Source organism: Silene latifolia, chromosome Y, assembly GCF_048544455.1.
Source record: "Silene latifolia isolate original U9 population chromosome Y, ASM4854445v1, whole genome shotgun sequence".
Classification (NCBI taxonomy): domain Eukaryota; kingdom Viridiplantae; phylum Streptophyta; class Magnoliopsida; order Caryophyllales; family Caryophyllaceae; genus Silene; species Silene latifolia.
Window position 1 is genome coordinate 47,651,683 of NC_133538.1, and position 27,996 is coordinate 47,679,678.

The following is a 27,996-nucleotide window of genomic DNA, read 5'->3' on the forward strand; positions in this document are numbered from 1 at the left end:
GGTAGCTACCTTGCGGTTGTTATCCGGGGTAGCTGCATGAGCTCTAAGGTTCGGCAAAGCTCCATTTCGTGTCTACCCGCCTCGTGAGGGTGCCTGATTCAGGAATTAGGTTAGGCATGTTGGAGTGTCGTGTGCCTTGTCACGCCGCGATCAGGAGCTAGTCTTGTTGTACCACCCCTAACGTGTCATGGAGGTTAGAGCTCAGAGTCTTTCTTCCAAAAAAAACCTAAAAAGAAGTAAGAAAAATACCCCTGGTTTTGAAAGCAAACCATTGGTATAAGTATACCGTTTTTTTTATAAAAGTTTTTTTTTTTTTTTTTGGTTTTTTGGACTATTCCTCTGAACACTAAGGTATCAATACTTTATTAAACGTGATACGTCATCAGGTGAAGAATGTCCCATGGTTTGTGTATAAGTTGACCTTGCAAACTGTTTGTACGCCCCACGACCAACAACACTCTCCACCAGGTATGGAGATTCCTATAAGGGGGATTGTACATCTGTCAAGGTGATTGTATTCCTATCAGTGGGATTTTTTTCTCCTTTGTTGATTTGTTCTGCCTTCTTATCTTCTTCACCTGGTTCTGTTTCCCTATTATACATCCATACCAGTGACTAGATACTAGAACCTCTACTGGAGATTTTCTGCCTTCAGTTTCTTCATTTTCAAGTTCTCCATAACAATTCAGCTTCCCCGTTAGACTGCTGGTTTATTTTTGTTTTTGGCTGCCAAACGGACAATGTAGTATTTGCCCCCTGCACAACTTTCACAGCTTTGTTGTGGAGGGCATGCATTTCTGCTTGTTATTTGTTATTTCACGTTCTGGTCCCCAGCGGACCAGGCTAATGGTAGGATGTATTGTTATGATTTTTGCTTCAGGAAGCTGCTGTAAGTAGGGCTGAGTAAAACCGGATCGGATATCCGAATTTAAAATTATCATTTTTCCTGATCCACATCTGATCCGAATAATTCGGATATCCGAAAATCTGTAATCAGAAAAGTCGGAGATACAGATTTCGGAAACCGGTTTCGATCCGGATTTAAATTTACAGTAAAAATTCCACCGGGTCCACCGGGGCTGGTGGTATTGGACTATTGGCAAACTAAAACTAAAGGCAATTTCGGTCCATTTGGCATTTTGCAACCCACTAAAAAAGGTAGCGTCTTCGATCACGTAAATTACAAGTCTTGATCGCATAAATTACAAGTCTTGATCGCATAAATTACAAGTCTTAATTTCATAAATTACAAGTCTTTATTACAAATTTCAAAACTAGTCTAAAAACCGCATAAACTAAACATAAAGTTTTCATATATATATATATATATATATATAATTTTTTAAAATTCGGATCGGATTCGGATATTCGGTTTTAAGAAAATCACAATCCACATCCGATCCAGATTATTCGGAAAAACTGGATCGGATATCCAATTTAAATGGTATCCATATATTCGGATTATTTTATTCGGATTTTGGATCGGATTTGGAAAAAAAATGGATCGGATATTTTTTGCTCAACCCTAGCTGTAAGGATGTGTTCTGCAGCATGCTGCCCGTCTCCTGGATATTCAAGGTGCTAGGAACTTTTACGTATTGGCGGTACATTGATTGGGTTGCCCCCAAGTTGCTTATTCATATCCTGCCAAGGGTTACAGCACAAGATAATAAACAATCAACTTACTGAATATCTTACCTCCTTGTTGGTCCTCTAGAAGTCGCTTACCTCCTTGCTACTCCTCTAGAAGTGGTTCTCCCAACAAGCTGTCCCAACAAGCTGTTCTGCTGGTAGAGTAATCTGATTTGCAGGAGGAGGCAAAGTATTTTGCAATCAAGGTGATCTGCAGGCCGGGTGGCCTAATATGCATGCTGAAAGGCTGGTCCTGCACGTAGAATGATTTCTACAGGAAGTGTTCTGTGTTCTGCAGAAGGAGCGATTTGATCTGGGGGAGGCGTGGCAGGTTCTCGAGCCCGTGTGACCACTCCTGTTGGCAAAGAGATCTCATGATGGTCCTGCAACAAATATTTCTGCTAGGGCTGGCAGCTGGCATAGCCAACGACCCTTCGACGCTCAAAGCAGTAATTGTTCAAAATATAAATTAAGTAATGAGATCATAAATACACTGACTACCTCAGGGGCAGCTTATGTGCCTATGGATATGAATCTTCTTCCTCTTTGTTTAACGTTGATTGTAACACATAAAACCATAAGTATAGTTGATAAGAGACCTGGCTTGAATGTTGCCACCAGGGTTGTGAAGGCGTCTGCCTCCAGGTTCCGGTCCCCGGCTGGGGACCTGCCTGGTTTCGGATGTTTGCAGGTTTCTGACTTTTGAGTGTCTGACTTTCAGATGCCTGACTTTCAGGTGCCTAACTTTCAGGTGCCTGACTTTTAGGCCTACTCCTATCCCCCTTATGTTGGTAGCCCTACCAGTGCGCAACGTCCATCTCTGGTTTCCCATGTCTTCCTTTAGGTTCAGGGTGTTCTTATTGTGGACAAGGCCCTCGGGAACTGCGTCCGCGGGATCCACACTAGGCATTATCGACTCGAGGTTCTTTCGAATCGAATTAAGACAAATTAGAGTCGCCACCAAGTTTTATGGGAACTTGGAACCGTTCAAGTCAACTTTACACCTTTCATCGAAAAGCATAAAGCCAATCGACTACGAATGATTAAAGATAAAGACTTGTACCCTATATCACTCGATTTGAATGACTCTCGTAATCCAATGGTATTTAGACGAATCCACAAACCATAGATCTTGAGTAAGGGGTGAGGGTACGTGTTAGGAAGCCCATAAGGACACCTAACCCCGCCCGTCGATAACGGCCTCTACTAAGTCAAGTATCGGATTTCAAACAAGGACGTAGCTACTGCGATATATGATATGCAAACATCATTTTAAAACCCTAACATGTGAAGTTTCTATGTCGATTTAGATGCAACTAAACTAACTTTGTCAAAGTTGTAATTTAGCATGTGGGTTGATTGATCTAACAACATATAAACGAAACAAACAAGGCTTAGGGGGAATGGGGGAGCCGTTGGGATCTATCCTATTACAACCCAGGCATTTCATGCCGACACAACAAGAAACTAAAGATACAACTCGATCTAAAATACAACGCTATACACAAAACCATACACGACACACTACACGGCTAATTCGGCCTAGGAAAACGTGCACAAGGGGGGTGGCCCACGGCTTACATGCCTCACGGCCTTAGGTCACTCCCCGTAATGCGTGCTTTCACTTAATCTTATCGAATTAGACATAGGGCCACACACCAAAGCATGCATTAGCATAAATCGGGCCATGTCGCTTTAAACAACATGCGATTTACTACGCTCTTACATGAATTGGAGCACAACTATCTAACCAAATAAGACTAAGGTTTTTATAAATCGATTGACTCGACCCAAAAGAAAACTAATTACAAGTGAATTACAAGAGACGACTCGATAAGCAAAAGGTAATTACAAAATACAAAACAACGATGAATAAACGATGTAAAGATGAAGCAAGAATGACAGAAGGCACGGCCAAGCACACGGCCCCAGGCACGGCCACCCTAGTTCCTAGGTTAGGTTCATTAGGTTAAATAGATTTGCAAAGCGATATGGGATATACATTAGAAATTGATGATAAAAGAGGTCAGAAGGCTTCGCCTAAAACCGAGTGTTCTACACGGCCTAAAAGGGTCGAATTAGGGCAAGTTCGCTAATTAAGTTAAACTCATCGAGTGTTAATAAGAAGGTGCTAATCACGCACTCCTATGCTAGCGAGAAATCAAGTGAAAAGAGAGATGCGTTCAATTAGGTTGTAGATTTGTTAATCGATTTTTAAAGCTATGTCGATGCACCCTAACATGTCTAATTAGGTTATTTAATCGATCTAAAGTCGTCTAAGTGAATCATATGTTAACAAACAGGGGTCAAACTAACATGCGACGGGTCCTAGGGTAGGTCGAATTGGTCGGAACAAACGAGGGATCAAAAGCGAGGAACGAAGTTAGAAATCGTTTTATTAATGCCCTACCTTGAACACGAGGATATGTAAATGAGACGGGGTGTACGACCGACCGATGTGGCGGATTTCTTTCCCATCTCAAGTCAACGCGGGTGTTCGTGGTGGTACTTTAACTCATACTCGGACTAAACTAGTTTCATAGTTAATGATATTAAACGATAAACAAAACGATAAACAATAATAAAAAAAAAAACATAAAAGAACGAAATAAAAAGGAGAAGAGGAGGATTTGATGCACCCTCAACCTACATGTATCGTTGACACCGTCTTGGTTCATAATCGATCGTATATTTTATCTCGAGAGGCCGTCGTCGACGAAGGAACAAAGCAATAACACGTTTTTTGCAAATCTGGACAGCAACTTTCAAACTGCAATTTCTCACTCGTTTCACGGTGAAAATTAGATTTAAAAGATGTTTTGAAAACTAGAAAGAGAGGAGAACAAAGATCTTAAAACAATCCCTGCTCGTTTTGAGTTATTGGGCACGAAAAACGAGCACAAACAGAACTGGACAGACAGGAAAAGCCGCAAAAACAGAGTGTATAACACTCTGTTTTTCGAGGGGATTCGTGTACTCTCAAGGGCAATTTGGCTCGTAAATCTCTGTCTAAGATGCAGGTGGATGTTGTATGGTTAATTTGGAACAAGAAACTCGAATTTTAATGGAGGTTTGATGGTTGAACGAACGGTTTCAAAGAGGACACACATACTGATTCTCAGTTTGTAAGCCGGTTTTGTCGAGGGTTTTTGAGAGGCAATTAGGGTTTGTTTCTGGAGTTTAAAGCTTGTAAGTGATGGTAGTATGTATGGAGAACTTAGAGGAATGAAAGTATGGCAGAGGGGAGGTATTTATAGGGAGTTAAAGTAGGGTAAAAGAGAGCAACAAGCAGTCGGGCTGCTCTGTTTCGCTGCTGCTGTCCAGCAGCTATTGTGAGCTCGTGTAGGGTTTTGGAGGGCTGTTTCTTGGTGGTTAAGCTAGGGTAATATGGGTAGGATACTAGGGTATGGTGTAGGGTTAATGGGCACGGGTTTATGTGGTGTTTGGAGCGGGTTTTGGGCTCGGGTTTGAGCACGCAAAACAGGGGGGGGGGGCTTCTTGTGTTGCGGGCTGTTTGGGGAGTATTTGGGACGGGATTTGGGCCGTGGGTATGGGGGTTCGAACTGGGGTTGGATGGGTAGAGGCCTAGGTTGGTTAGTGTACTCGAGATTCGTGCCAACTCGTAAAGAAAACGGGCTCAAAAACCGAGCTATAATCGAGCTCCAAAACGCGTGGTTAAAACGAGTTTTCGATTTTCAAATTCGATTTTTCAAATCGATTAACACATTAAAATAAATGATTTTTCAAATCAATTATACTCATAAAATGATTTTTCAAATCAAATATTTATTTTATTTTCAATAAAATAAACTTGAGAAAATAAACTCAAAATAAAGTAAAATGAATTCACCTTAAAAAAGCTTTAATTTAAATATCATTTAAATTAATAAAATACTCCGTCGACAATGCTCATTCTACATCGTAAAACGAACCCAAATAATGACAATGACAACTAATAAATACATGTGTCCTATCATCATCGGGTGTTTGTCGGGTTCTCTATAAATCCCAATATCGACGGATACGAGTATCTACACTTATCCACTCAGGTTTGGGGTGCTGGACTAAAGTCAGGTACAGAGTCTACCATGGCCCGTGACTTAATGGTCGTTCGAGGTTCGGACTTCGCGTTGTAAGCACTTAGGTGGGTGGTTCAATTGGTCATTGGTCATTGGTTATTCCTCCTGATAGCTCTAGTTTGCTCATAATGGCTTTCAGGGGGTAGTTAGTTACTACATGGATATTTCAAGACTGAAAAATAAAAACGCACTTTATAGAAGGCTATAAAAGGCTGTAACAAGTGAAAGAACCATTTTTCAAGTGATGTGTACCTAGTCTCTACATGAAGTAGAGACTTGCTGAAATAATATTCTGGGAATTAGCATGACACTGACTGCTGCCTCGGTTATTGATAGGTATGGAGACCAGGGTTCTATTGGTTCTCGTTTGGACAACAGAGGTGGTATGCTCAGATAGTTGATCAAAACATAAATACCTTTTCTCCTTGTGCTTCGTGGAATTTTTGATCAGAACATAAATACCTTTTCGACGGAAAGTGGTTTATGTCACTAAATAATACAAACATAGTATATGTAGGGGTGTTCACCGGTCCAGAACCGGACCGGACCGGAACCGAACCGGGATAGACTGGAGATCGAACTGACGAAAATACTATTACCCGGAGACCGGACCGGATTTGAAGCTGACCGGACCCGGACCGTCCCTGACCAGCCGGTTTTAACCCGACCCGGACCGGTTCAGACCGCATGAGTACTTTGATTATGTAAAAAAACGAAAGTAGAAATCCAAAGTACTTTGTGCAAATAAAAGTTCATACTCAAACGAATGAACAGCATCTTGCTGTTGGTAATTAGCATTGTCAAAATCTAAAATATATATCAAACTTAAACATAATCAAATTTAAACAAATTCCAGAAGAATCTAATTTCATAAAATCTTCCATGCAAGTCCCGATGCTTTCGTAAATTCTCCAAATTTGCAATTCCTTAGATTTCCATAAAACTTTTCGTCATTTATTGTTCCATATTTCTTCAAATCTACAAAAAAAAATAGATGTTTAATATAAAAAAATTCATCATCATCATCATCATCATCATCATCATCATCATCATCATCATCATCATCATCATCATCATCATCATCATCATCATCATCATCATCATCATCATCATCATCATCATCATCATCATCATCATCATCATCATCATCATCATCATCATCATCATCATCATCATCATCATCATCATCATTTAAAAAACCAAATTAAGAAATGAAAAAAAAAGCAAATTAAATTACAGAAATTAACACCATACCTTTCAAATTGTGGTGAAGAAACTTACGATCTTCTCGCAAAAGTGCGGTATTTGTTTGAGAAACTCAAAAGTGAATGGAAATAAGATGTGCAATCTAATTGAGACAAATAGAGGAACGTAAGACTATTTATAGAAAAAAAAAAGATGAAAAAACCCTAGCCAAAAAGTGTAAAACGTGTGAAGTGTGAACTATGGTATATGGGGAATTGGATCCTCTCCAGTACCCTCAAAGTACTGGTCAAAGTACTGGAGGGTCCAGTTATTTTCAAGGGTTAAGATTGCTTTAGCCTCTAAAATCCTATGGCCCATAATATTTCGTTGTCATTATTTTTTTTTTTAGAAAAAGAAAAGAATACAGAGACCCCTGCTTCCTTCCTCTTAAGTTCATCAATGGTGACTTAAATAATTATAGGGTTTTTTGATAACTGTTACCACGTATAATTTAGATTTTACCAACTACTACCAAAGTAAAATTTCTTTAAAAACTGCTACCAATGTTGTTGGTTCGGATTAAAACTAACTACCAAATCAGGCTAGGAAGCAAATAGAAATGATCTCAGCCATCCATTTCAAATTCTGATCTTAAGTTCTATTTTTTCTTCCTTTAATGCCCTTACCCCCTCACTTGTGTGTTTCTAATTCATTCTTCTTTCATTCATCTTAAATTTCACCAATTTCAATTCTCATTCTCACTCACTCTCTCTTTATTCCATTCATTTGATTTCATATTTCAACTTTTTCATCATCAATTTCAGATAATTTTTCTATCTCATCTTTTTTCTTCCTCCATTTCATATACCCATAGTATATTATCAAATTAGGGTTCTTAATTTTTTTCGTTTTCTAGATTTGTAGCAATGTCGAATTGGGCAATGGAATTGACAATAATTAATTGCCAACTCCTCACTTTACTTGCTTTCAATCATTTTCTCACCTTGCTGCTTGCTGCTATCCGTCTCCTTCTCTATTATGGAGTAACCTATTGCAGGTGAGGTGGGAAATATTGTTGCACATTGTTGCTGCAATATCTCTTCACTTATTGAGTTTCCGCTCTTACTTTTATGCTTATTCTACTCATGTAAACACCACTCTAGCTTAATGAAACCCCGTTGCACCCATTTCCAGATACATAGCCGTTGGGAATGAACCCTTCCTAAATAGTTGTGGGGTGCCAACTGCAAAAAGGGACGAATTTGGGGATTCTAGGATTGGAAAACATTGGGTTATTCAGATTGGATTTAACTCTAATCAGGGATTTAGTTGATTTGGAGAATAAGGTTTAGACGATTTTAGGTTGCAAAATCCCCAATTTAATTGGGAGTAAAATGAGAAGTTTAAGGGATTGTGTTTAGGTTGAATAATGAGTGATGAGTGAAGTAAATAAATTAAGTAGGTTAAAAGAGGGATAAGTTTGGGTAATGGGATGATATGAGTGAGGAGAGTGTAAAATATGGGTAGTATTGTCTTTTCATGCGTAAATAGGAGGTTCGTGGTCATTGGGTAGTTAGTTTTAATCCGAACCAACAACATTGGTAGCAGTTTTTAAAGAAATTTTACTTTGGTAGCAGTTGGTAAAATCTGAATTATATGTAGTAGCAGTTATCAAAAAACCCATAATTATATTATAATGCCACACTCTTCCACTCTCACAAATATCCACCCCCAAGATCCACAGGAAAAGCACCTTACCGTCATCTCTCTGTACAGTACCGGTCTTTTCCGAACCGTCACTCTAAGAAGCCATTGTCACTCTAAGAAACTCGAACCAACTACACACCAAAACGATCAACCTAGAAATACATCTCCTCCATCCCCAAACCATATTCATTGACAAATTAAATTAATTTCCAGCATTTCCCAAAGAAAATCACCGAAATCGTCACCCATTTCGAGCCGTCACAAAACCATCACCACCATCACCAAATAATCCGTATTTAGCCTAACCAATAAAACAACGGAAAATTCACGTGGTACCCTCGAAGTTTGCCAGTTTGCACGTGGTACCCAACTTTTTAAGTTTGTGTACACGATACCCTTCATGTTTGATTTTCATGCACAACATGCCTTTTTGTCGCTAGAAAAAATTCAATTGCGCATAACTCCGAGTCCGGAATTCAGAATCGGCCAACTTTTTTTCCTAAAATGATTATCTCCTCATAATCAACGATTTGAGAAAAAAAAATTGTCGGCTGATATTTTATGGGGTTTTTTTAAACGGAAATCTCAAATCAACCATATTTTCTATGTTAAACTTCTGAATGTCCATTTTCGTTTTATCAATTTATAGATCTCGAAGAGATAATCAATTTGAAAAAAAAAATTAGTCAATTCCGATTTTTGGTTTATGATTTATGCTCAATTGAAAATATTAAGAACGATAAAAAGGACGTGTTGTGCTTGAAAATCAAATCTCAAGGATATTATGTGCACAAACTTAAAAAGTTGGGTACCATGTACAAAATGGCAAAATTCGAGGGTACCACGTGAATTTTCCGATAAAACAATAGTTAATGTGAAAATGACAAGATTTGATGAGGAAATTTGATAAGGAGAGATAATTTGGTGAGGAAACAGTAGTTGGCTATGGAAATGGAGTTTACAATAAAAAAATTAATGAGGAGAAATAACTAGAAGGATGAGTGTCAATATTTTAATTGATGACAAAATCCTAGCCCTTGCTTATGTGCATAGCCACGTGCCTTCGGATTAAACAGGGTACTGGAGCAACTGGAGAGAATCTGGACTCGGTTTATGGATATGAACCGTCAGGCTAGAAATCTACAATATCTTTCAGTTTTCAAAGCTTTTGAAATTTGAATAATATAAATACATTAATTAAATACCCTATAAAACAACCGTAGTCATTGTCAACTGTCAATCATGCATGGCCCATTATCACCACTTCCAAAAATGCAGAACTTCCCAATTGCATACGGACGAAATGCACAGCATATAACAGTATATTCGCTGAACCGGTCCTCCGGTCTTAGCCCGGTTTTGGACCAGTCCGAACCGGAGACCGAAAATTAGCATTCACAAAACCGGAGACCGGCCCGGATGAGAGCAGGTCCGGTCCGGTCTGGACCGGTCGGTCCGGTTCGGTCCGATTTATCGGGTCGGTCTAGTTTTTGAACAGGCCTACATATATGAGTATTACTTTTTGATGTTGTTGTTGTTGTTATAGTACAATAAATAATCGTGCATTTGACTGTTTTAATATAACTTTGACTTAAGGTGAAATGTAATAATGTTGAAACAGAAGAATGAATATGTAATACTTGGATTGCTAATGTAAAGCAATTTTTGTCAGCATAACCAAAACTTTGGAGAGATATCAAAGGTGCAGTTATGGTTCCCTTGAAACAAACCAACCTTCCAAAGAGATTGAGGTAAACTTGGGCTGGCGTGCCCTTCTTTTTTGGTATCTTCACTTACTCTAATTAATGTCATATCGACTCGTATATATGCATAATGGCGTGACTCGGTGACTCCTGAGCAGGGTAGCTACCAAGAATATCTTAAGCTCAAAGCCAAAGTTGATGTTCTACAGCGATCTCATAGGTACCTTTTTACGTAAATGTATTCTATTTTTTTTGTAATATTCTTTGTTACTCATGAAATTTTTTTGAAACAATTATTTACAACAACTATATAAGAAGTTTCATACTACGTAATACATAAAGAACTCCTTATATAAAACTGATTTCTAACTTTGGAAACGAGTTTTCATGTCACAAAAAGGTGAGGGAAGGAGGACTACAAAGAGTGCACGAAACTCTTACCATTGAGAATAAATAACTAATTTCGTGTATGATGATGTGTTTTGAATTATTATATGAAAATACAACCATTGCTATTATCCTCGAGATGATTGACTTCACAGTAAACAAAGCTAATTGGTGTCAGCTTGTCACAATATGAATTCGGGACGGAAAATTTAGTGATTATAATTTCCATGACGTTATGTTGAATCCAAGGCCGGATCTAGGAATTTAAAGTACGACGACTAATAATTAAAATGTATAACAAGTCGCTTACAATAAAAAAATACAAATTAAAAATCAATACACCTAACTAAATTTTACTCTACGAGGTCTACTCAATTCAAATTCAGCAACCACCTCTTCATTCTCAATACTGTTTCTTATAAAGTTGTTTAGAAATTAAGTCATTCATATTATTTCTAAGTGTGATTTTTATGATCATCATCGAAGAAAATGCTCTTTCCGTTGTTGCAGTGGAAAATGAAAGAGTCGGAATAAAACAAATCAACTGAAGAGTTAAGAACGATAAACACCTAAAAGGGGGAGGGGGTGAATTAGGTGTACCTTTCTAAAAAAATTATTCTTAATTTAGTTAATTGATAACTTAAGTGAAGAACCTTGAAGTACAAACCTTGAGAAACTTAATAGAATATAAGTTCACAAGATGGTACAGCGGTTCTATGTCACAGTATTGATTACTGTGACATAGAACAGGAAATATGTATAAACGAGATAGAACAAAGTAAGAGAACGTAAAAGTAAATGAACAAACAAACGATGTTTTAAAAATTGGTTCAGCCTCTACTCCGAGGCCTACGTCCAACCGTTATTTTATTGCTTATTTAGAAATTTACTCAAACAACTAAACTTTTACAATGAAAATAACTCGCCAATCTACCCCGATTGCACTCAAACTTAAAGCTACTCCGCTTCAAGAGTTTATATGTTTTATCTCACAGGTTTACAGAATCTTTGAATCTCAACGGTTCACTTAATGAACATGGAGATCACGATTAAGACTTAAACACGAGAATCATGGAACAAACTCATTATGTCACAGTGTAGCGAACTAATACTTGGAGGTTTACAGCTTTTGAAAACAAACGAAGACTTTTTAAATAAGAAATACGGTTTGCAAATACTTAAAGAACAAAACTTTAAATGCAAATGATTTGCATGGTTTCTCAATAAATGCTTTGGAAAGTCTTGAGAAATAAATGATGTTAAGGCTCACTATTTATAGTGGATTTCACCATCAAAGAAGTACACTTAGGTTAATTAAATCCAATATAAAATATGTAGCCATTGAGTGATGGTAACTGTTAGCTTGTAGACTAAAGCACAAGTCTTTAATCAAAATCAGAAAACTTTTCCCAAAACACTCAACATGTGACACTTTACCAAATTGGCAATTTTTTTTTATAGCTTTAGAACTTTGACAAGTTCAACCTTACCATTTTGGTAAAAAGCAAATGCACAAATCTAGAGGTTTTAACAATGGAGATTTGTGATTTTAATTTTCTGATTTATTTTCAAACTTTGATAATTCAAATGTTAAAACTTTGAGGATATGAATTTTGTAAAAATTTCAATAATTAAACATTTCATATAAAAGTTCCTCCATACGGTAGTATCAGAAACCACAATGCAGCGCACTGTTGCATGGTCTTGCAGCCACTTGACTTAAATGAGAATGTTACACTTACTCTTACAACTTTTGACTAAGGCTAAGGACATATCATTTTCTTGACATCATGTTGACTTCATCTTGATCATGCTACGCGTTCTTGAGAGTCCATTTGATTGCTTCAATCACTAAGCATTTGTAACTAAGAACAAACAATCAAATAACAAGGAAAACTTGCCATCATCAACCAAGTGTGTTCTAACAAATTCCCCCTTTGATGATGACAAGTTCAAACATGTGTGATATTCCCCCTTAGCCCATGGTTAGTCGGTCTTTGGTCTTTCAACATAAGAGATAATTCAAAAATGATCAAGGTATGTGAAAGGGTCAACATGCTTGGCTATGTAGAATATCTAATCATGGAAGCTAAGACATAATCACGGTGAACGTTAGCCTAAGAGTTAAAAGATCACACATAAGCATATTAGAACTACTTCCTCCTCTTGACATCATCAAGGAGGGATAAAACATATTCAAACTAGCAACACGATTCAAACCACATGCAAATATTGTTCGAGCAAAATAAAAAAACATTCAGAAATTGCAGGAGAGTTCAACAAACGTTAAGCCAAGGCAATGGGGGATAAAAGGATTAGGGAGGCAATGGTTTAAGCCTTGTCTTTCGGCTTCTTGTCATCAAGGCGTTCAAATATGTCCTCATTCATGGTATAGAGATCAGCCACTTCATCCCTAAGCTTTTCATTTTCCTTGATCAAGTGATTCACATGCCCAACGAGTTGATCCAACTTGGCAACAACTACCCCCTGATCAAAAGTCGACCCAACCGTAGCATCACCTACACCTTGATTCTTTCTCATCAACTTCCCATTGCGAATCTCCATATTCATCCGAGAAAGAAGGCTCGAAGTCAGTTTATCACTCAATTTTTCAATGGCGAGGCTTCCTTTCATCACCAAGCCTTCATTCACAAAGATAATAGAGAGCCACATGCCATATGGTACCATGACATTCTTGTCAAAGTTGCCGTTTTGGAATTCGGTGGACATCTCTTGAATTCGGTAGAACATAAGACGGGGAAGGTCGATTGGTTTGTGTTTGACTATGTGATGAATAAGGAGCATGTCAAGGAGAGAGCATCTCCCTCGACTGTTATTGCTTGGGACAAGGTTGCGGAAAACTAGGTTGAAAATGAACCTAATTGGGGCGGTTAATTCAAGTGCATAGATATTGGTTGGGCCATTATCATCATGTGGTCAAAGAACTTTCATGACTTGGGTAGAGGTAATGTCATCAATCTCACCCCAGTCTCATTTTGGGTAAGTGGTAAGCCCGACATACGTCGAGATGGCCAGCAAGTTTTTCAACAGTTAAGACAAAAGGCTTTTGGTTAATAAAGGCTGAAAGAGTTCCGGATGCAACATCGACATCGACTCTGACTCTGGCATAAAATTGAATGATCTCAGATAAATACATAGGGATGTATTTGTCCAAGAGATTCACCTTATTTGAAGTATTTGAAAGCAGGAGAAGAATCATACCAAGATTTCTTGTACCTCCTTTCATTGTGAAAGCAACAAACGAGCATACCGTGACATAGTTTAAGCTATTACATCTTCCGGAAGATCAAGTGAATTGACGTGATGAAGAACATCGTTCTTGAATGATTCTCTATACGGTGTCACAATCAAGTCCATGCATGTATTGAGAGGCACCTTTTCTTCGATTATCTCGTCCTCATTAGCCACACCCTTTTCCAAACCGGGTATGGTCCGTGGGTACCTAGGCTTTTTAGGTGCCCGAGGTTTTGACCCGGATCCTTTTCGTCTTTTACCGGTGGTTTTGGGTTTTGGAGGAGATGCTTCAGGTGTCGCATCATCATCATCACCAAAGAGCTCTACCATTTTCCTCTTGAATCGAGTCCTGGAGGATTGTTTAGAGAACAATGGGTCAAGCCCATCATCAAAAACCTCCTCGGCATCACCTTGATCATCACCATCTTCAACATTGATGATATTTTCAACATTCCGCCCCTTTGTTGCATCATCTTTCGGAAGTTTATCAATGCTTTCAGTTGGATCTTTATCGCCGGTTTCTCCTTCCCTTTCATTTTCTAATTCCTTTAGAATTTCAGTAACTTCATTAATCTTTTCTTTTTCGCCATCAACTTCCTTCATAGTTTCATCATTACCAACTTCATCATTTTCCTCTTTTTCGTGCTCATTCTCTTCCTCTTCATTTGATTTTCCCACACTTTCTTTTTCATTTTCTTTTGATTCTCCCTCATTTTCTGTTTCTTTCACATTGAGTTCCCTCTCTTTCTCTTTTTCCTTCTCACTCTAGTTTCCCTTTTCTCCTTATTTTTCCCTTGTACCCACTTTATCAGATTGCATGAAAGTGGGTTCCTCCGAATCGGTATCAACATCAACCTCTGGATCCAACTGTAGCGAGATCGGAGGTCTCCTTTCACGACCTCCCATGCCGCGCCCACCACCTCTTTTAGCAGTGGTCTTCTTTCGTGCAACGGTGGGCTTGGTAGTAGCAGGAGCGGTCATATCAGTGTTTGTAGCGGATTTTGCAGCCATTTTCTTTTTGCAATATATTTGGGGTTAAAAGAGTTTCTTAAGTTGACGACATCTTTGGAATATGTTGGTTTGGGAGCATTTTGAGTATAAGAAGGGATGAGGCACTTTTGACGGTTTTGAAATTCAAAGTGGTTGTGAGGTGGTTTTGTTTAGTGGGTAATAGAGGGTTTATATATTTACATGTGGAGTAAAGGTTTGGTTGGTGGGATTTACGAGGGGGTGATGATTAATGTGGACGGTTGAGTGTAGTGTAGTAAAGGTGCGTGATGGTTTGAGATTAATTAGGTGATATGACATAAAGAGTTTGGGTGGCTCAATGCATAAACTCTATTGAAAATAAGTTGTTTAATCAATTTACTTGGTCCATTTTGCATGCAACAAATAATGTATTTTACTAATTTAATTAACATGTTAATCAAACCTCTAATCAATCATTGAGAAAAATAATCCAATTTGTATCACATGTCACCTAATAAACCAATTTTCAACCGAAGTTTTACGAATTGTTCTCTTTCTAACGGTTTTGTGAAAATGTTCGCAATTTGATTTTCCGTTCTACAAAAGTTTAGACATATATTACCTTTCTCGACTTGATCACGTAAAAAATGATGCCTTATGTCGATGTGTTTAGTACGTGAGTGTTGTATGGGATTCTTTGATATGTTAATGGCAATTGTGTTGTCAAAAAATATTGGAGTGGTTTCAAAGATAAGACCATAATCATGTAATTGTTGTCTTACCCAAAGAATTTGTGCACAACAAAGAGCGGCACTTACATACTCACTTTCGGCCGTGGATAAGGCAACGGTATTTTGCTTCTTAGATACCCATGAGATGAGGCACGGCCCTAAGAACGTAGCAATACCCGAAGTGCTTTTCCTATCCAATGAGCTACCGGCATAATCCGCATCCGAGTATCCTATAAGATCAAGTTCATAGTGAGTTGGATACCAAAGAAATAGCCCTTGTGTTCTAATCAAATACCTAAAAATCCGTTTAACGGCTTTGAATTGTGATTCCTTAGGATTTGATTGGAAACGGGCACATACACAAACGCTAAATTGTATGTCGGGTCGAGTAGCGGTCAAATAAAGTAATGAACCAATCATACCTCGATACAACTTTTTACTTACACTCTTACCATGTTCATCTTTGTCAAGCTTGATCTTAGGGACCATTAGTGTAGGCATAAGATTTGAATTAATCAACCCAAACTTATTTAACATTTCCTTTAAATACTTTTGTTGATGGATCATTGTTCCTTGTTCACTTTGTTTGATTTGGAGGCCAAGGAAAAGTCCAAGTTCCCCCATCATACTCATTTCAAACTCGGAAGTCATTAAATCAGAAAAGTATTTATAAAGGACATTATTAGTTGCACCAAAGATAATGTCATCAACATATACTTGCACAAGCAATAGTTCGCCACCTTGTGATTTGACAAACAATGTTTTATCAACCGAACCACGTAAAAAACCGTTTTCCAACAGAAACTTGGAAAGCCTATCATACCAAGCCCTAGGAGCTTGCTTTAGTCCATAAAGTGCTTTATCAAGTTTGAAAACGTGGTTAGGGAACTTATTGTTTATGAATCCGGGTGGTTGTTCGACAAAAACTTCTTCTTCAAGATAGCCATTTAGAAATGCAGTTTTAACATCCATTTGAAAAAGTTATGCCTTGAAAAGACGCAAAAGCTATAAGTATTCGTATGGCTTCAAGCCTAGCTACCGATGCAAAGGTTTCATCATAATAGATTCCTTCTTGTTGATTAAAACCTTACACTACTAGTCTAGCTTTGTTGTTCCTTACGATTTCTCCAACATCATCAAGCTTATTGCGAAAGACTCATCTCGTACCAATTACAATACGTTGAGAGGGCCTAGGGATAAGATGTCATACCTTGTTCCTTTCGAACTGCTCCAATTCCTCTTGTATGGCTGTCACCCAGTATTCATCAGTCAGGGCTACTGTGACATGGTTAGGTTTGATTTGAGAGAGGAACGCATCAAAGGCACAGAAATTTTGGAGCGATGAACTGGTCTTTATCCCAGAGGTTAGATCACTAGTTAGATTTGATAGAGGATGAAAACTTTGGTGTTTTCATTTTTTAGGAACAAGTGGGTTGGAGGCGTCATTTGGTTCTGGTGTCACTGTGGATGTCACTGTTGCATGAGAGTTATTTTGTGAAGGTGATTGTGGCTCATTTATTATTTGGTTGGACTGTTCTCCAGTATCCACATTCCCCTTGGATGAGCTAGCATCTTTTTGAGATGGAGGATGATTAGTTCCCCCTGAATTTTGGCCACCATCCTCAAGCAACAGTGGCTCCAACTGTTGCTCATCTTCTTCCACCACCACTTGATCCATATCATGTCGAATCATTCCAATTTCAAAGTCATCATCATACTCATCATCTTCCTCATCAACAACCTGTGTATTTGAAACAAAAAGACTAGATTCGTCAAATATTACATGAACACTTTCTTCCATTTTCATAGTCCTCTTGTTATACACTTTATAAGCTTTACTATGATCGGAATATCCAACAAAAATTCCTTCGTCACTACGAGCGTCAAATTTGTCAAGGTTGTCTTTGCCATTGTTGTGAACAAAGCATTTACTACCAAAGCATTTTAGATGTGAGATGTTGGGTTTTCTACCTCGTAGTAATTCATAAGGGGTTTTCTCAATGAATTTTCTAATCATGACACGATTGTAGATGTAACAAGATGTGTTAACGGCTTCGGCCCAAAGTTCTTTGGTACTTTAGAGCTAATGAGCATAGTCCTACCCATATTTTCAAGAGTCCGGTTCATTCGTTCCACTACCCCATTTTTGTTGAGGGGTTCTAGTGGCCGAGAAGTTGTGGCTAACACCATGATCACTACAATAAGCTTCAAATGATAAGTTCTCAAATTCAGTCCCACGGTCGGATCTCAAGGAGATAATTTTGTAACCAAATTTATTTTGGACCTTTTTTACCCAAATTAAGAACTCATCAAAGACTTGATCTTTAGAACTTAAGAAGAGGAGCCATACATACCTTGTAAAATCATCTACAATGACACAAATTTAGCGACTTCCACCTTTGCTAGCGGCGTTTGTTAGCATTGTAAGGGATCATATCTTGTAAAATGATCTACAATGACACAAAATCATTTACAATCATCTACAGTGACACAAATTAAGAACTTAAGAAGTAGATGTCACTGTGGAACTCGATCTTCTCTTAGGAAAGCGGCGTTTGTTAGCATTGTTGCCATACCTTTGTGAGTTTCGATCATTTATCATGCCAACAATGTTTTTAGTGAACAATCCAAACTCGTCATCTCCATCCTCCTGATCACTTGAGAGAGTATAGAGAGCGAGCCCTTTCCCTTTAGAGCATTCACCCGAGCGCTTTATGAGAGTTAACTCATAAGCCATGAGTGAGCTCATTAGTTCATTAAGTGGTAGCTTAGATAGATCCTTTGCTTCCTCAATAGCCGTAACCTTCGGTTGCCATTTTTCAGTTTGGCTACGAAGGATTTTACAAACTAGGTCCTTGGGTTCAAAAACCCTACCTAGGCTTTTGAGGTCATTGACAATGCTAGAAAAACGAGAAGACAAACTGTTTATAGACTCATCTCTTGTCATGTTAAACATTTTATATTGTTGCATGAGAAGATCGACTCAATATTTTTTTAACTTGTGACCTTCCCTCAAAAGCAAGGCTTAGGGTGTCCCAAATTTCTTTGGCCGAGGTACATCCGGAAATCCGGTTAATCTCTTGTTCACCAATGCCATATGAAGGAAGGACATGGCTTTAGAGTTGTTTTCGACATTTTTATAGTCTGCCTCGACATACTTGTCCTCGCTTTTTGTGGTACTAGTGCCATAAGCATTAGTGACCGTGATGGGAAGGGGACCGTTTTGAATGATCAACCAACATTCTTTGTCTGCACCTTTGACATAGTGCTCCATGCGATGTTTCCACCAAGCATAGTTTTCTCCCTTGAATATGGGATACTTGGTGTGTTTTGAATCGTCCATAACTATGGGATCAACTCTTTGGTTTTAACCAATATCAAGAGCAGGAGGCCCTAATACCAATTGAAGAGTTAGGAACGATAAACACCTAAGAGGGGGAGGAGGTGAATTAGGTGTTTCTTTTTTAAAAATTTATTCTTAACTTAGTTAGTTGATAACTTAAGTGAAGTACCTTGAAGTACAAACCTTGAGAAACTTAATAGAATATATGTTCACAAGATGGTACAGCGGTTCTATGTCACAGTATTGATGACTGTGACACAGAACAGGAAATATGTATGAACAAGGTAGAACAAACTACAAAGTAAGAGAACGTAAAAGTAAATGAACAAACAAATGATGTTTTAAAAATTGTTTCAGCCTCTACTCCGAGGCCTACGTCCAACCGTTATTTTATTGTTTGTTTAGAAATTTACTCAAACAACTAAACCCTTACAATGAAAATAACTTGCCAATCTACCCTGATTGCACTCAAACTTAAAGCTACTTCGCTTCAAGAGTTTATATGTTCTATCTCACAGGTTTACAGAGTCTTTGAATCTCAAGGGTGTAACACCCCGACCCAAACCGGGTCGGGAGCAGTTATTTATGATAGCTCACCAGGCTGTGTACATGGCCCACAGATCAACACAGGTCCTTTATAGTGCATTTTGTCCTCACTGCATCCCGGGAACTTTCCCAGGAGGTCACCCATCCTAGGACTACTCTCAGTCAAGCACGCTTAACTTTGAAGTTCTTTTGCATTGATAACCATAAAAGAAAGTGAACTTTGTTAATATGAGTAGTACTTCCAATCCTTTTAAGCACTAGTCATTTAAGTCTATCACTGGATCTCTTCAATTACCGTGGGATGTTACAAAGGGTTCACTTAATGAACATGGATATCACGATTAAGACTAAAACACGAGAATCATGGAACAAACTCATTATGTCATAGTGGAGGTTTACAGCTTTTGAAAACAAACGAAGACTTTTTAAATAAGAAAAACGTTTTACAAATACTTAAAGAACAAAGCTTTAAATGCACAAATGATTTGCAAGGTTTCTCAATAAATGCTTTGGAAAGTCTTGAGAAATAAATGATGCTAAGGCTCACTATTTATAGTGGATTTCACCATCTAAAAAGTACAACTTACGTTAATTAAATCCAATATAAAATGGGTAGCCTTTGAGTGATGGTAAGTGTTAGGTTTTAGACTAAAGCACAAGTCTTTAATCAAAATCAGAAAAATCTTCCCAAAACACTCAACATGTGACACTTTACCAAATTGGCAAAATTTTTTTATAGCTTTAGAACTTTGACAAGTTCAATCTTACCATTTTGGTAAAAAGCAAATGCACAAATCTAGAGGTTTTAACAATGGAGATTTGTGATTTTAATTTTCTGATTTATTTTCAAACTTTGATAATTCAAATGTTAAAATTTTGAGGATATGAATTTTGTAAAAATTTCAACAATTAAACATTTCATATAAAAGTTCCTCCATACGGTAGTATCAGAAACCACAATGCAGCGCACTGTTGCATGGTCTTGCAACCACTTGACTTAAATGAGAATGTTACACTTACTCTTACACCTTTTGACTAAGGCTAAGGACATATCATTTTCTAGACATCATGTTGACTTCATCTTGATCATGATAAGCGTTCTTGAGAGTCCATTTGATTGCTTCAATCACTAAGCATTTGTAACTAAGAACAAACAATCAAATAACAAGGAAAACTTGTCATCATCAACCAAGTGTGTTCTAACATCAACCGATAAATCATAGGATAGAGTGTTGTCTTACAAAAGTCAACCATGCGTCAACACAAATCTAACACAAATTTGATATTGAAGGTGTAATTGTAAATCTTGAATCTTTTTTTACATCTTTTACAAAGAACTTGCGCTCTAACTCTAGAGCATTCCTATCATATGATGAAAAGCTTGAAAGATAGTACTTCAAAGCAAGTTTGCACACATCTTCGCCTTTGAATGCTCGAAAACTATGACTTCGATCAAATGAGCACTTAGTAGAATAATCTCAAACGAACTTTCCTTAAATCTAGTATCAAAGTCTATTATCACCATGTAAAGTATGCTCACTCGATTGTAATGCTCATTTGTGATATTCTTTTCACAATTTCTCAGCCCTTTCTTTTAAGGAGTTAACATATCCGGCGTAAAATTATCGCGCTCACAACAAAGCGTTCTAACTTTCTTAATTAAATCATTCCAACCATTTTTCCCATGTCTTTAAGTTAGTCTTTCGTTGTAACACTATTACCCGGCCAAGGTAACCAAGGGTGTTACCGTCTCGGTTTCCCGAAGTAGTGCATCAAAACTCAAATAACGAAATATTTTATTACAAACCAAGTTTAATGTCGTTACAAGATAAAGTACATAAAAGGGAAATCTCATTGCTACAACACCTATATCTCTAACGTAATCTATGCCACCTCAATGGAGGTGACTCGCCGTTCTCAAGCAAGTCCAATGCGCATAGCCGCATACCATGTTTCGCTCGCAGTCAAAACCAAACTTGCTCCCCATACACTACAACAAATTGACACTTGCGCCACGAATTATGCCACGAGAATTTATAATTCGTGGCTAAATTTTGCTTAGCCACGGGATAAATTTCACATACTAACTTAGAAAAAAATTTATGCCACGGGAGAAACTTTACCTATTTCTTCTGCTCCCCCTGTTTGTGTACTCAATTTACATACAAATCATCAATAGTTGCTCGTGTAACCCAAAACAACTTAATAAGGCTTGAAATAAACGAAAATGTGAACCTCACCATGTAGTTGCGGCTCTTTGCAAAGAGGTAGTTTGATTTTTTTTCCCGATCCCTTCTCGAGTATACCAGCACCAAATTTCTCCCCCTTCTCTGGAAGCCCTTAACCTAAAATGTCTTTTCGCAGAAGAATCAACAAAATTGACAATCATAGTCAAAGTAGACAAAAACTACTTTGTTGACTTCATCATTTATTCTTTTGAAAGATTTCAAAACAGCATCAAAGAATCAGCCAACTCATCATGACCTTTAAATGAACATCCTTCTCGAGCTAGCAACCTAACAACCTCTATTGTAGCAACAAGTCGAAGTCGATTTTTTGCTAATTCTTAGTGAGATAATGTGTTAATAGCCCTCTCTAGATGCTTAGATGGGTTCCTCAAATTTTCCCATTTGTGCATTGAGGCATTGTGTATTGACATTATCCCTCCTATATGACGAATGATGCCCGATTGCTTAGACAACACATTCTTCTAACCATTAAATCTAATTTCGGTGAAAGAGGATTTCGGGATGGATATTCATCGAACAAGAATCATGGAAAGTAATATACCTTATCTTTAGCCAGAGAATACTCAAGCTAAGGCCACTCTTTGAACCACCTATGACTAAACTTTCGACCTTGATTTCCATGTTATGTAGATGGATAATCGCTTAAATAGGTTTGATAAGGTCCATGTACCACATAAGCTCTTTGGACATCATGTTGTTCATTCAAAGGTACAATACCCCGTTAAAGTGATGGAATATTATAATCTTGAACATCTTGTTGTTCACGTTGACCCTCTTTGTTCTTCGTTTCATGTTGGTCATTTTTAATTTTAATTACTTCATCTTGTTCAACTGGAATTGACGTAGAAGAGTCATTTTTAATTCATGAAAACAAGTTCTTCTAACGCTTGGGATTTCGATTATCCGCCATTATTCAAAAATCTAAAAATATAAAACCACACGAATTATACTCAACAATTATCCCAAACAATAAACATCCCAAATTAAAAACTAGGCCACAAACAAAATTCATCAAAATATCTACTTGATCCTTCTTAGTTTCATCTCGGTGAATATTTTCTAATCACCATAATTATATTTTCACCATCATTCTAATATCATCATGTGCTATTTAGCTTCATTCTCACCATCATTATATTATTACCATAAAAAAATGACAAAAGAAAACATTGTACTTAGGATGTATGAATCAAGAATTCATCATCTAAAAGTAGTCGCAAATACTATCCTACAATCAGTTGTATAGTAGCATTGTACAACCGCCTCAAAGTTGTTGAACTTTTACACAAAGTTGTTGAGCTATTTTACAAGTTATTGAGCTATTTTACGGAGTTATTGAGCTATTTTACGAAGTTATTGAGCTTAATAATTATTGTGTTAAGCTCAATAACTTTGTATCATAGCTCGATAATTTTGTTAATAGAGCTCGATAACTTTATAACAAAGCTCAACTACATTGAATAAGTTATATATACAACCAGTTGAATACATTAACTGCTGCATAGATGTAGAACTAAGAATACCAATAACATTTCATAAAAAAACAATTCAATTTATCATGAACCATTCATGACTGAATCACTTTCGTAAAAACCAATTCAACTATTTATTCATATTTTCAATCTTTTAAGAGTGCCATAATAGAGTAATAGCATGATCAATAATATGATAGTCAATGCAAGTAATTGAGAAAGAAAAACTGACGTTAGAATTCTTAAATATCATCGAAATCAACTGATTTACTTAGAATTATATTTCTACGAGAACCCTAATAGCATAATGAACATTACTATTTTCAAAAATAAGATGATAAGAGAATTTGGTATCCTACCACTAAATATAATAAGGTTTTAAACACATTTCTATTACTGACTCATGTACTACCTAATATGGCGAAATAAAGAAAATCATTTTGTTATTTGGATCGAAATCGTAACATAAATCAAATTACCTTATGAATTGGTTAAAAAGTTGATTGTACGAAACAGTTGTTATTAATGCTCCTTTCTTGATGAAGATAACCTTTTATTGACGGTCTAGAAAGTAGGGATTAAGATAGATGCTAGTCTAGTTAATGTATTCTTAAATTCTTACCTAAATTACATTTTCAAAATTACCAAACATGCATTTTTCAATTCATAGGAAGTGAAAAATCATGAAAATATAATTTCTAAGCATTGTATTTTGTAATGCACCACATGACACCTTTACAAAAACTAGAAAGTAAATAAATTATTAGGCTGTTGGGAGGAACAAATATCTAATACAATGGTTTGTTGTAGCAATGATCATCACTTCAGAATCTCAAATTTTTAATTACACCCAAATCTCAAGCGTATAAACAAAATTTTGGCCTTATGCTCTGGTTTTTATATCACGAGGCAATGAATTTATTGAAAAGTAACCTTCATATGTATATCTATAAATAAGTAAAACTTTGTAATCAATAGTTAATCAATTTCAGATTATTATTTTCTTTGTTTCTAACATTCTGGCATCAGAGTCAGTTTTTCATAAAAATAATAAGATAGAAAATTGTGAGATTAAGAGAGAAATGGCAGAGGCAAATAGCAACTTTGCTCAACCTACTATTCCTAAGTTTGATGGTGATTATGGCCATTGGAGCATGGTCATGGAAAATCTCCTTCGGTCCAAAGAGTATTGGACAGTCGTGGAATTGGGTTTTGTACAACCTAGCAATATGGAGGCAATGACAGATGCGCAAAAGAAAACATTTGAAGAGTCAAAATTGAAAGATTTGAAGGCTAAAAATTACTTGTTCCAGTCCCTTGACAAGACAATTCTAAAAACAATCACACAAAAGGAGACATCCAAACAACTTTGGGACTCTATGAAGATGAAATGTCAGGGAAATGCTCGTGTACAAAGGGCTCAACTCAACCGTCTTCGTCGAAACTTTGAAATACTTGCGATGAAAAGAGATGAGTCTATCACTGACTACTTTAGTCGAGTGATGATTGTCGCAAACGATATGAGAAATTGCGGAGAAGACATTACTGATGTCAAAATCGTGGAGAAGATCTTGAGAACTTTGACGGATAAATGGAATTATATTGTATGTTCCATAGAAGAGTCAAAGGATATTGATAGTCTCTCTGTAGATGCATTACAAAGTTCTACTTGTTCATGAGCAAAAGTTCAAGAACATAGAGGACGAGGAACAAGCACTCAGGGTCACTCATGGGGAAGATCGAGTGCAAGAGTTAAAAGAACTCCGACATGGATGAACGATTATGTTTCCGGAGAAGGGCTTTCGGATGATGAAGAGTTTTTTGTTAATTGGGCACTTTATGTTAAAACAAGTCCAACATGCTATGAAGAAGCGGCGACTGACCCAAAATGGGTAGAAGCAATGGATTCAGAAATAACATCAATTGAGAGAAACAATACTTGGTATTTAACAGAGCTGCCTGCAGGGGCAAAAAAATTGGGGTTAAATGGGTATACAAGACAAAGGTTAATGAGAATGGTGAAATAGATAAATACAAAGCTCGCTTGGTCGCTAAGGGTTACGCGCAAGAATATGGGATTGACTACGAAGAAGTATTTGCGCCCGTATCACGTATGGATACTGTTAGAATGTTTCTTGCATCGGCTGCGCAACGAGGCTGGTATGTTTACCAACTGGATGTTAAATCTGCTTTTCTCCATGGTAACCTTATAGAGGATGTATATGTTGATCAACCAAGAGGTTATGAGGTGAAAAACGAAATGCACAAAGTTTACAAGCTCAACAAAGCCTTGTACGGGCTCAAGCAGGCACCTAGAGCGTGGTTTAGTCGCATTGAAGCATATTTTATAAAAGAAGGATTTGAAAAATGTGATAGCGATCCTACTCTCTTTACAAAAATTAGCAAAGAAGGTAAATTGTTGGTGGTAAGCCTTTATGTTGATGATTTGATTTATGCGGGAGACGATGAAAATATGGTTGTCGAGTTTAAGAAATCATTGATGAATGAATTTGATATGTCAGACCTTGGTAAAATGAAATATTTTCTCGGGATTGAAGTATCACAACTAAGCGAAGGAATTTTTGTTAATCAAAAGAAATATGTTCTAGATATATTAAAGAAGTTTGGGATGGAGGAATGTAATCCTGTTCAAACTCCAATTGTCCCGGGCGCGATAATCTCCGAAGACGATAATGAAGAGAAGGTGGATGAAAACTTTTATAGGCAATTGGTAGGAAGCATGATGTATATCACAGCGACAAGGCCAAATATTATGTATGGTGTGAGTTTGATCGGTAGATATGTGTCGAGACCTACACAACTTCATTTATCGGCTGCCAAAAGAGTTTTGCGTTATCTGAAGGGAACTTCAGATTTTGGATTGTTTTATAAGAAAGATGCCAACAAGGAGTTGATTGGATTCACAGATAGTGATTATGCTGGCGATGTTGATGATAGAAAAAGTACATCAGGCTATGGATTTATTTTAAGTTCCGCTGTTGTATCTTGGTCATCCCGTAAACAACCAATTGTTACTTTAAGTACAACGGAAGCAGAGTATGTAGCCGCTACCGCATCTTCAACTCAAGCAATATGGATGAAAAGAATACTAAAAAAACTTGGGTATGAAGGAAGTGAAAACACAGTCATTTATTGTGATAATAGCTCAACCATTAAGTTATCAAAGAATCCCGTCTTTTATGGGAGAAGTAAGCATATTCAAGTGCGTTTTCACTTCCTACGTGATCTTGCGAATGACGGAATTATACACTTGAAGTATTATGGTACAAATGATCAAGTAGCTGATGTGTTCACTAAGCCATTGAAGTTGGAAGCATTCCAGAGATTAAGAAAGGAGCTAGGAGTCTGCACTGTACATGAAGTAAACTAACTGTTACATACAGTTTAGTTCAAGGGAGGGAATGAAAAGTAATGTCCATTGAAAGTTAACCTCTTATGAAGAGTTGTGTCCTTTTATTTGAATAGTTGTGTCCATTCAAAAGTAACCGTCATATGTATATCTATAAATAATCAAACTTTGTTATCAATAGTTAAATCAATTTCAGATTATTATTTTCCTTGTTTCTAACATTTATAAGATGGCATCTAATCCTATAGGAATCTCCTTGGAGAGGATTTGGGGGACCTAAGAACAAAGGAGCTTGAGCAGCTTGAGCATCAATTGGACAAGTCTTTGAGGCAAATTCGGTCTATTAAGGTATTTCATTTAGACATCAACCTCGTAACATATTGATTAGTTTATATTTTAGAAATAGCAGTTTATTTTTTGACGTAATACTCTAAAAAAATTTTCTTATGCCAATTCGTATTATGTGTATAATTTGATAATAATGTAGTTTTTTATTCGATTTGCAGACTCAACATATGCTTGATCAACTTGCAGATCTTCAAAATAAGGTAAATATAACAAAATTGCTATATCACGCCCCCTGTTTTACTTGTTACGCCCCCTACTTTTTCATTTATTCCTATTTTACCCTTGGAGTATGTAACTAATTAAAGTAAAAAAATATTTCTCGTTTTTTAGTTTATGATTTTCAGAGACGGGTTTTACAAAATTATAATCGGAGACGTTTTTTAAATTATTGTTTTATAATTATTTGATTTTGGTAATATATTTTAGAATAACTAATAATTATATTATAGTAAATGATTTTTGTTGAACTTTTCATTTTTGATTTAATTATCGCTTTGTCGTAACTGAGTTTGGGGCAATTTTTAGAGTAATTAATTTAATATGTACCCGGTCTTAAAAAGACGTATTTTCCACCAACTATTGCATTTAATTAAAATTTAACTATTCAAAAAAAAAAAAAAAAGTGGCCTTGTCTTGTGAATTACAAGACGCGGCCATGGCGGTGTCATGTGAATTACAAGACGGTGCCATGGCCATGTCGTGTGGTTTACACGACAGAACCATGGGTGTGTCATGTGGTTTTCATGACAGGTCCATGGCCATGTCTTGTAAGCCACATGACAGTGCCATGGCCGTCTCTTGTAATTCACACGACATGTCCTTGGCCATGTCTTATAATCCACATGACGGGTCCTTGGCTGTGTCTTGTAAGCTACATGACGAGGCCAATTTTCGTATTTTTTTAAATCGTGTTATGTGTGCCGCTAAATTTTATTTTATTTTTTAAATCTTGTAATCATTATTCTTGAAACGATATAATTTTTTCATTCATTCATTCTAGACGATTTTTTGTAACGATTT

At 37.0% G+C, this 27,996-nt stretch overlaps 1 protein-coding gene and 1 long non-coding RNA gene across 3 annotated transcripts in view; one reads left to right on the forward strand and one right to left on the reverse strand.

Moving 5' to 3' along the window:
- Nucleotides 1-27,996, forward strand: part of LOC141633370 (MADS-box protein CMB1-like) — an 85,318-nt gene that overhangs the window by 7,547 nt on the left and 49,775 nt on the right. For both annotated transcript variants that reach the window (XM_074445859.1, XM_074445860.1), the window contains exons 2-5: nt 10,276-10,354; nt 10,465-10,526; nt 26,877-26,976; nt 27,135-27,176. In XM_074445859.1, coding sequence (XP_074301960.1) covers nt 10,276-10,354; nt 10,465-10,526; nt 26,877-26,976; nt 27,135-27,176 — 283 coding nt within the window. The remainder of the gene's footprint in view (nt 1-10,275; nt 10,355-10,464; nt 10,527-26,876; nt 26,977-27,134; nt 27,177-27,996) is intronic.
- Nucleotides 6,562-7,052, reverse strand: LOC141633372 (uncharacterized). Its single transcript, XR_012538141.1, has 2 exons — nt 6,966-7,052; nt 6,562-6,689 (listed from the first exon to the last, which is right to left on the reverse strand). It is a non-coding gene; the product is annotated as an uncharacterized LOC141633372 (long non-coding RNA).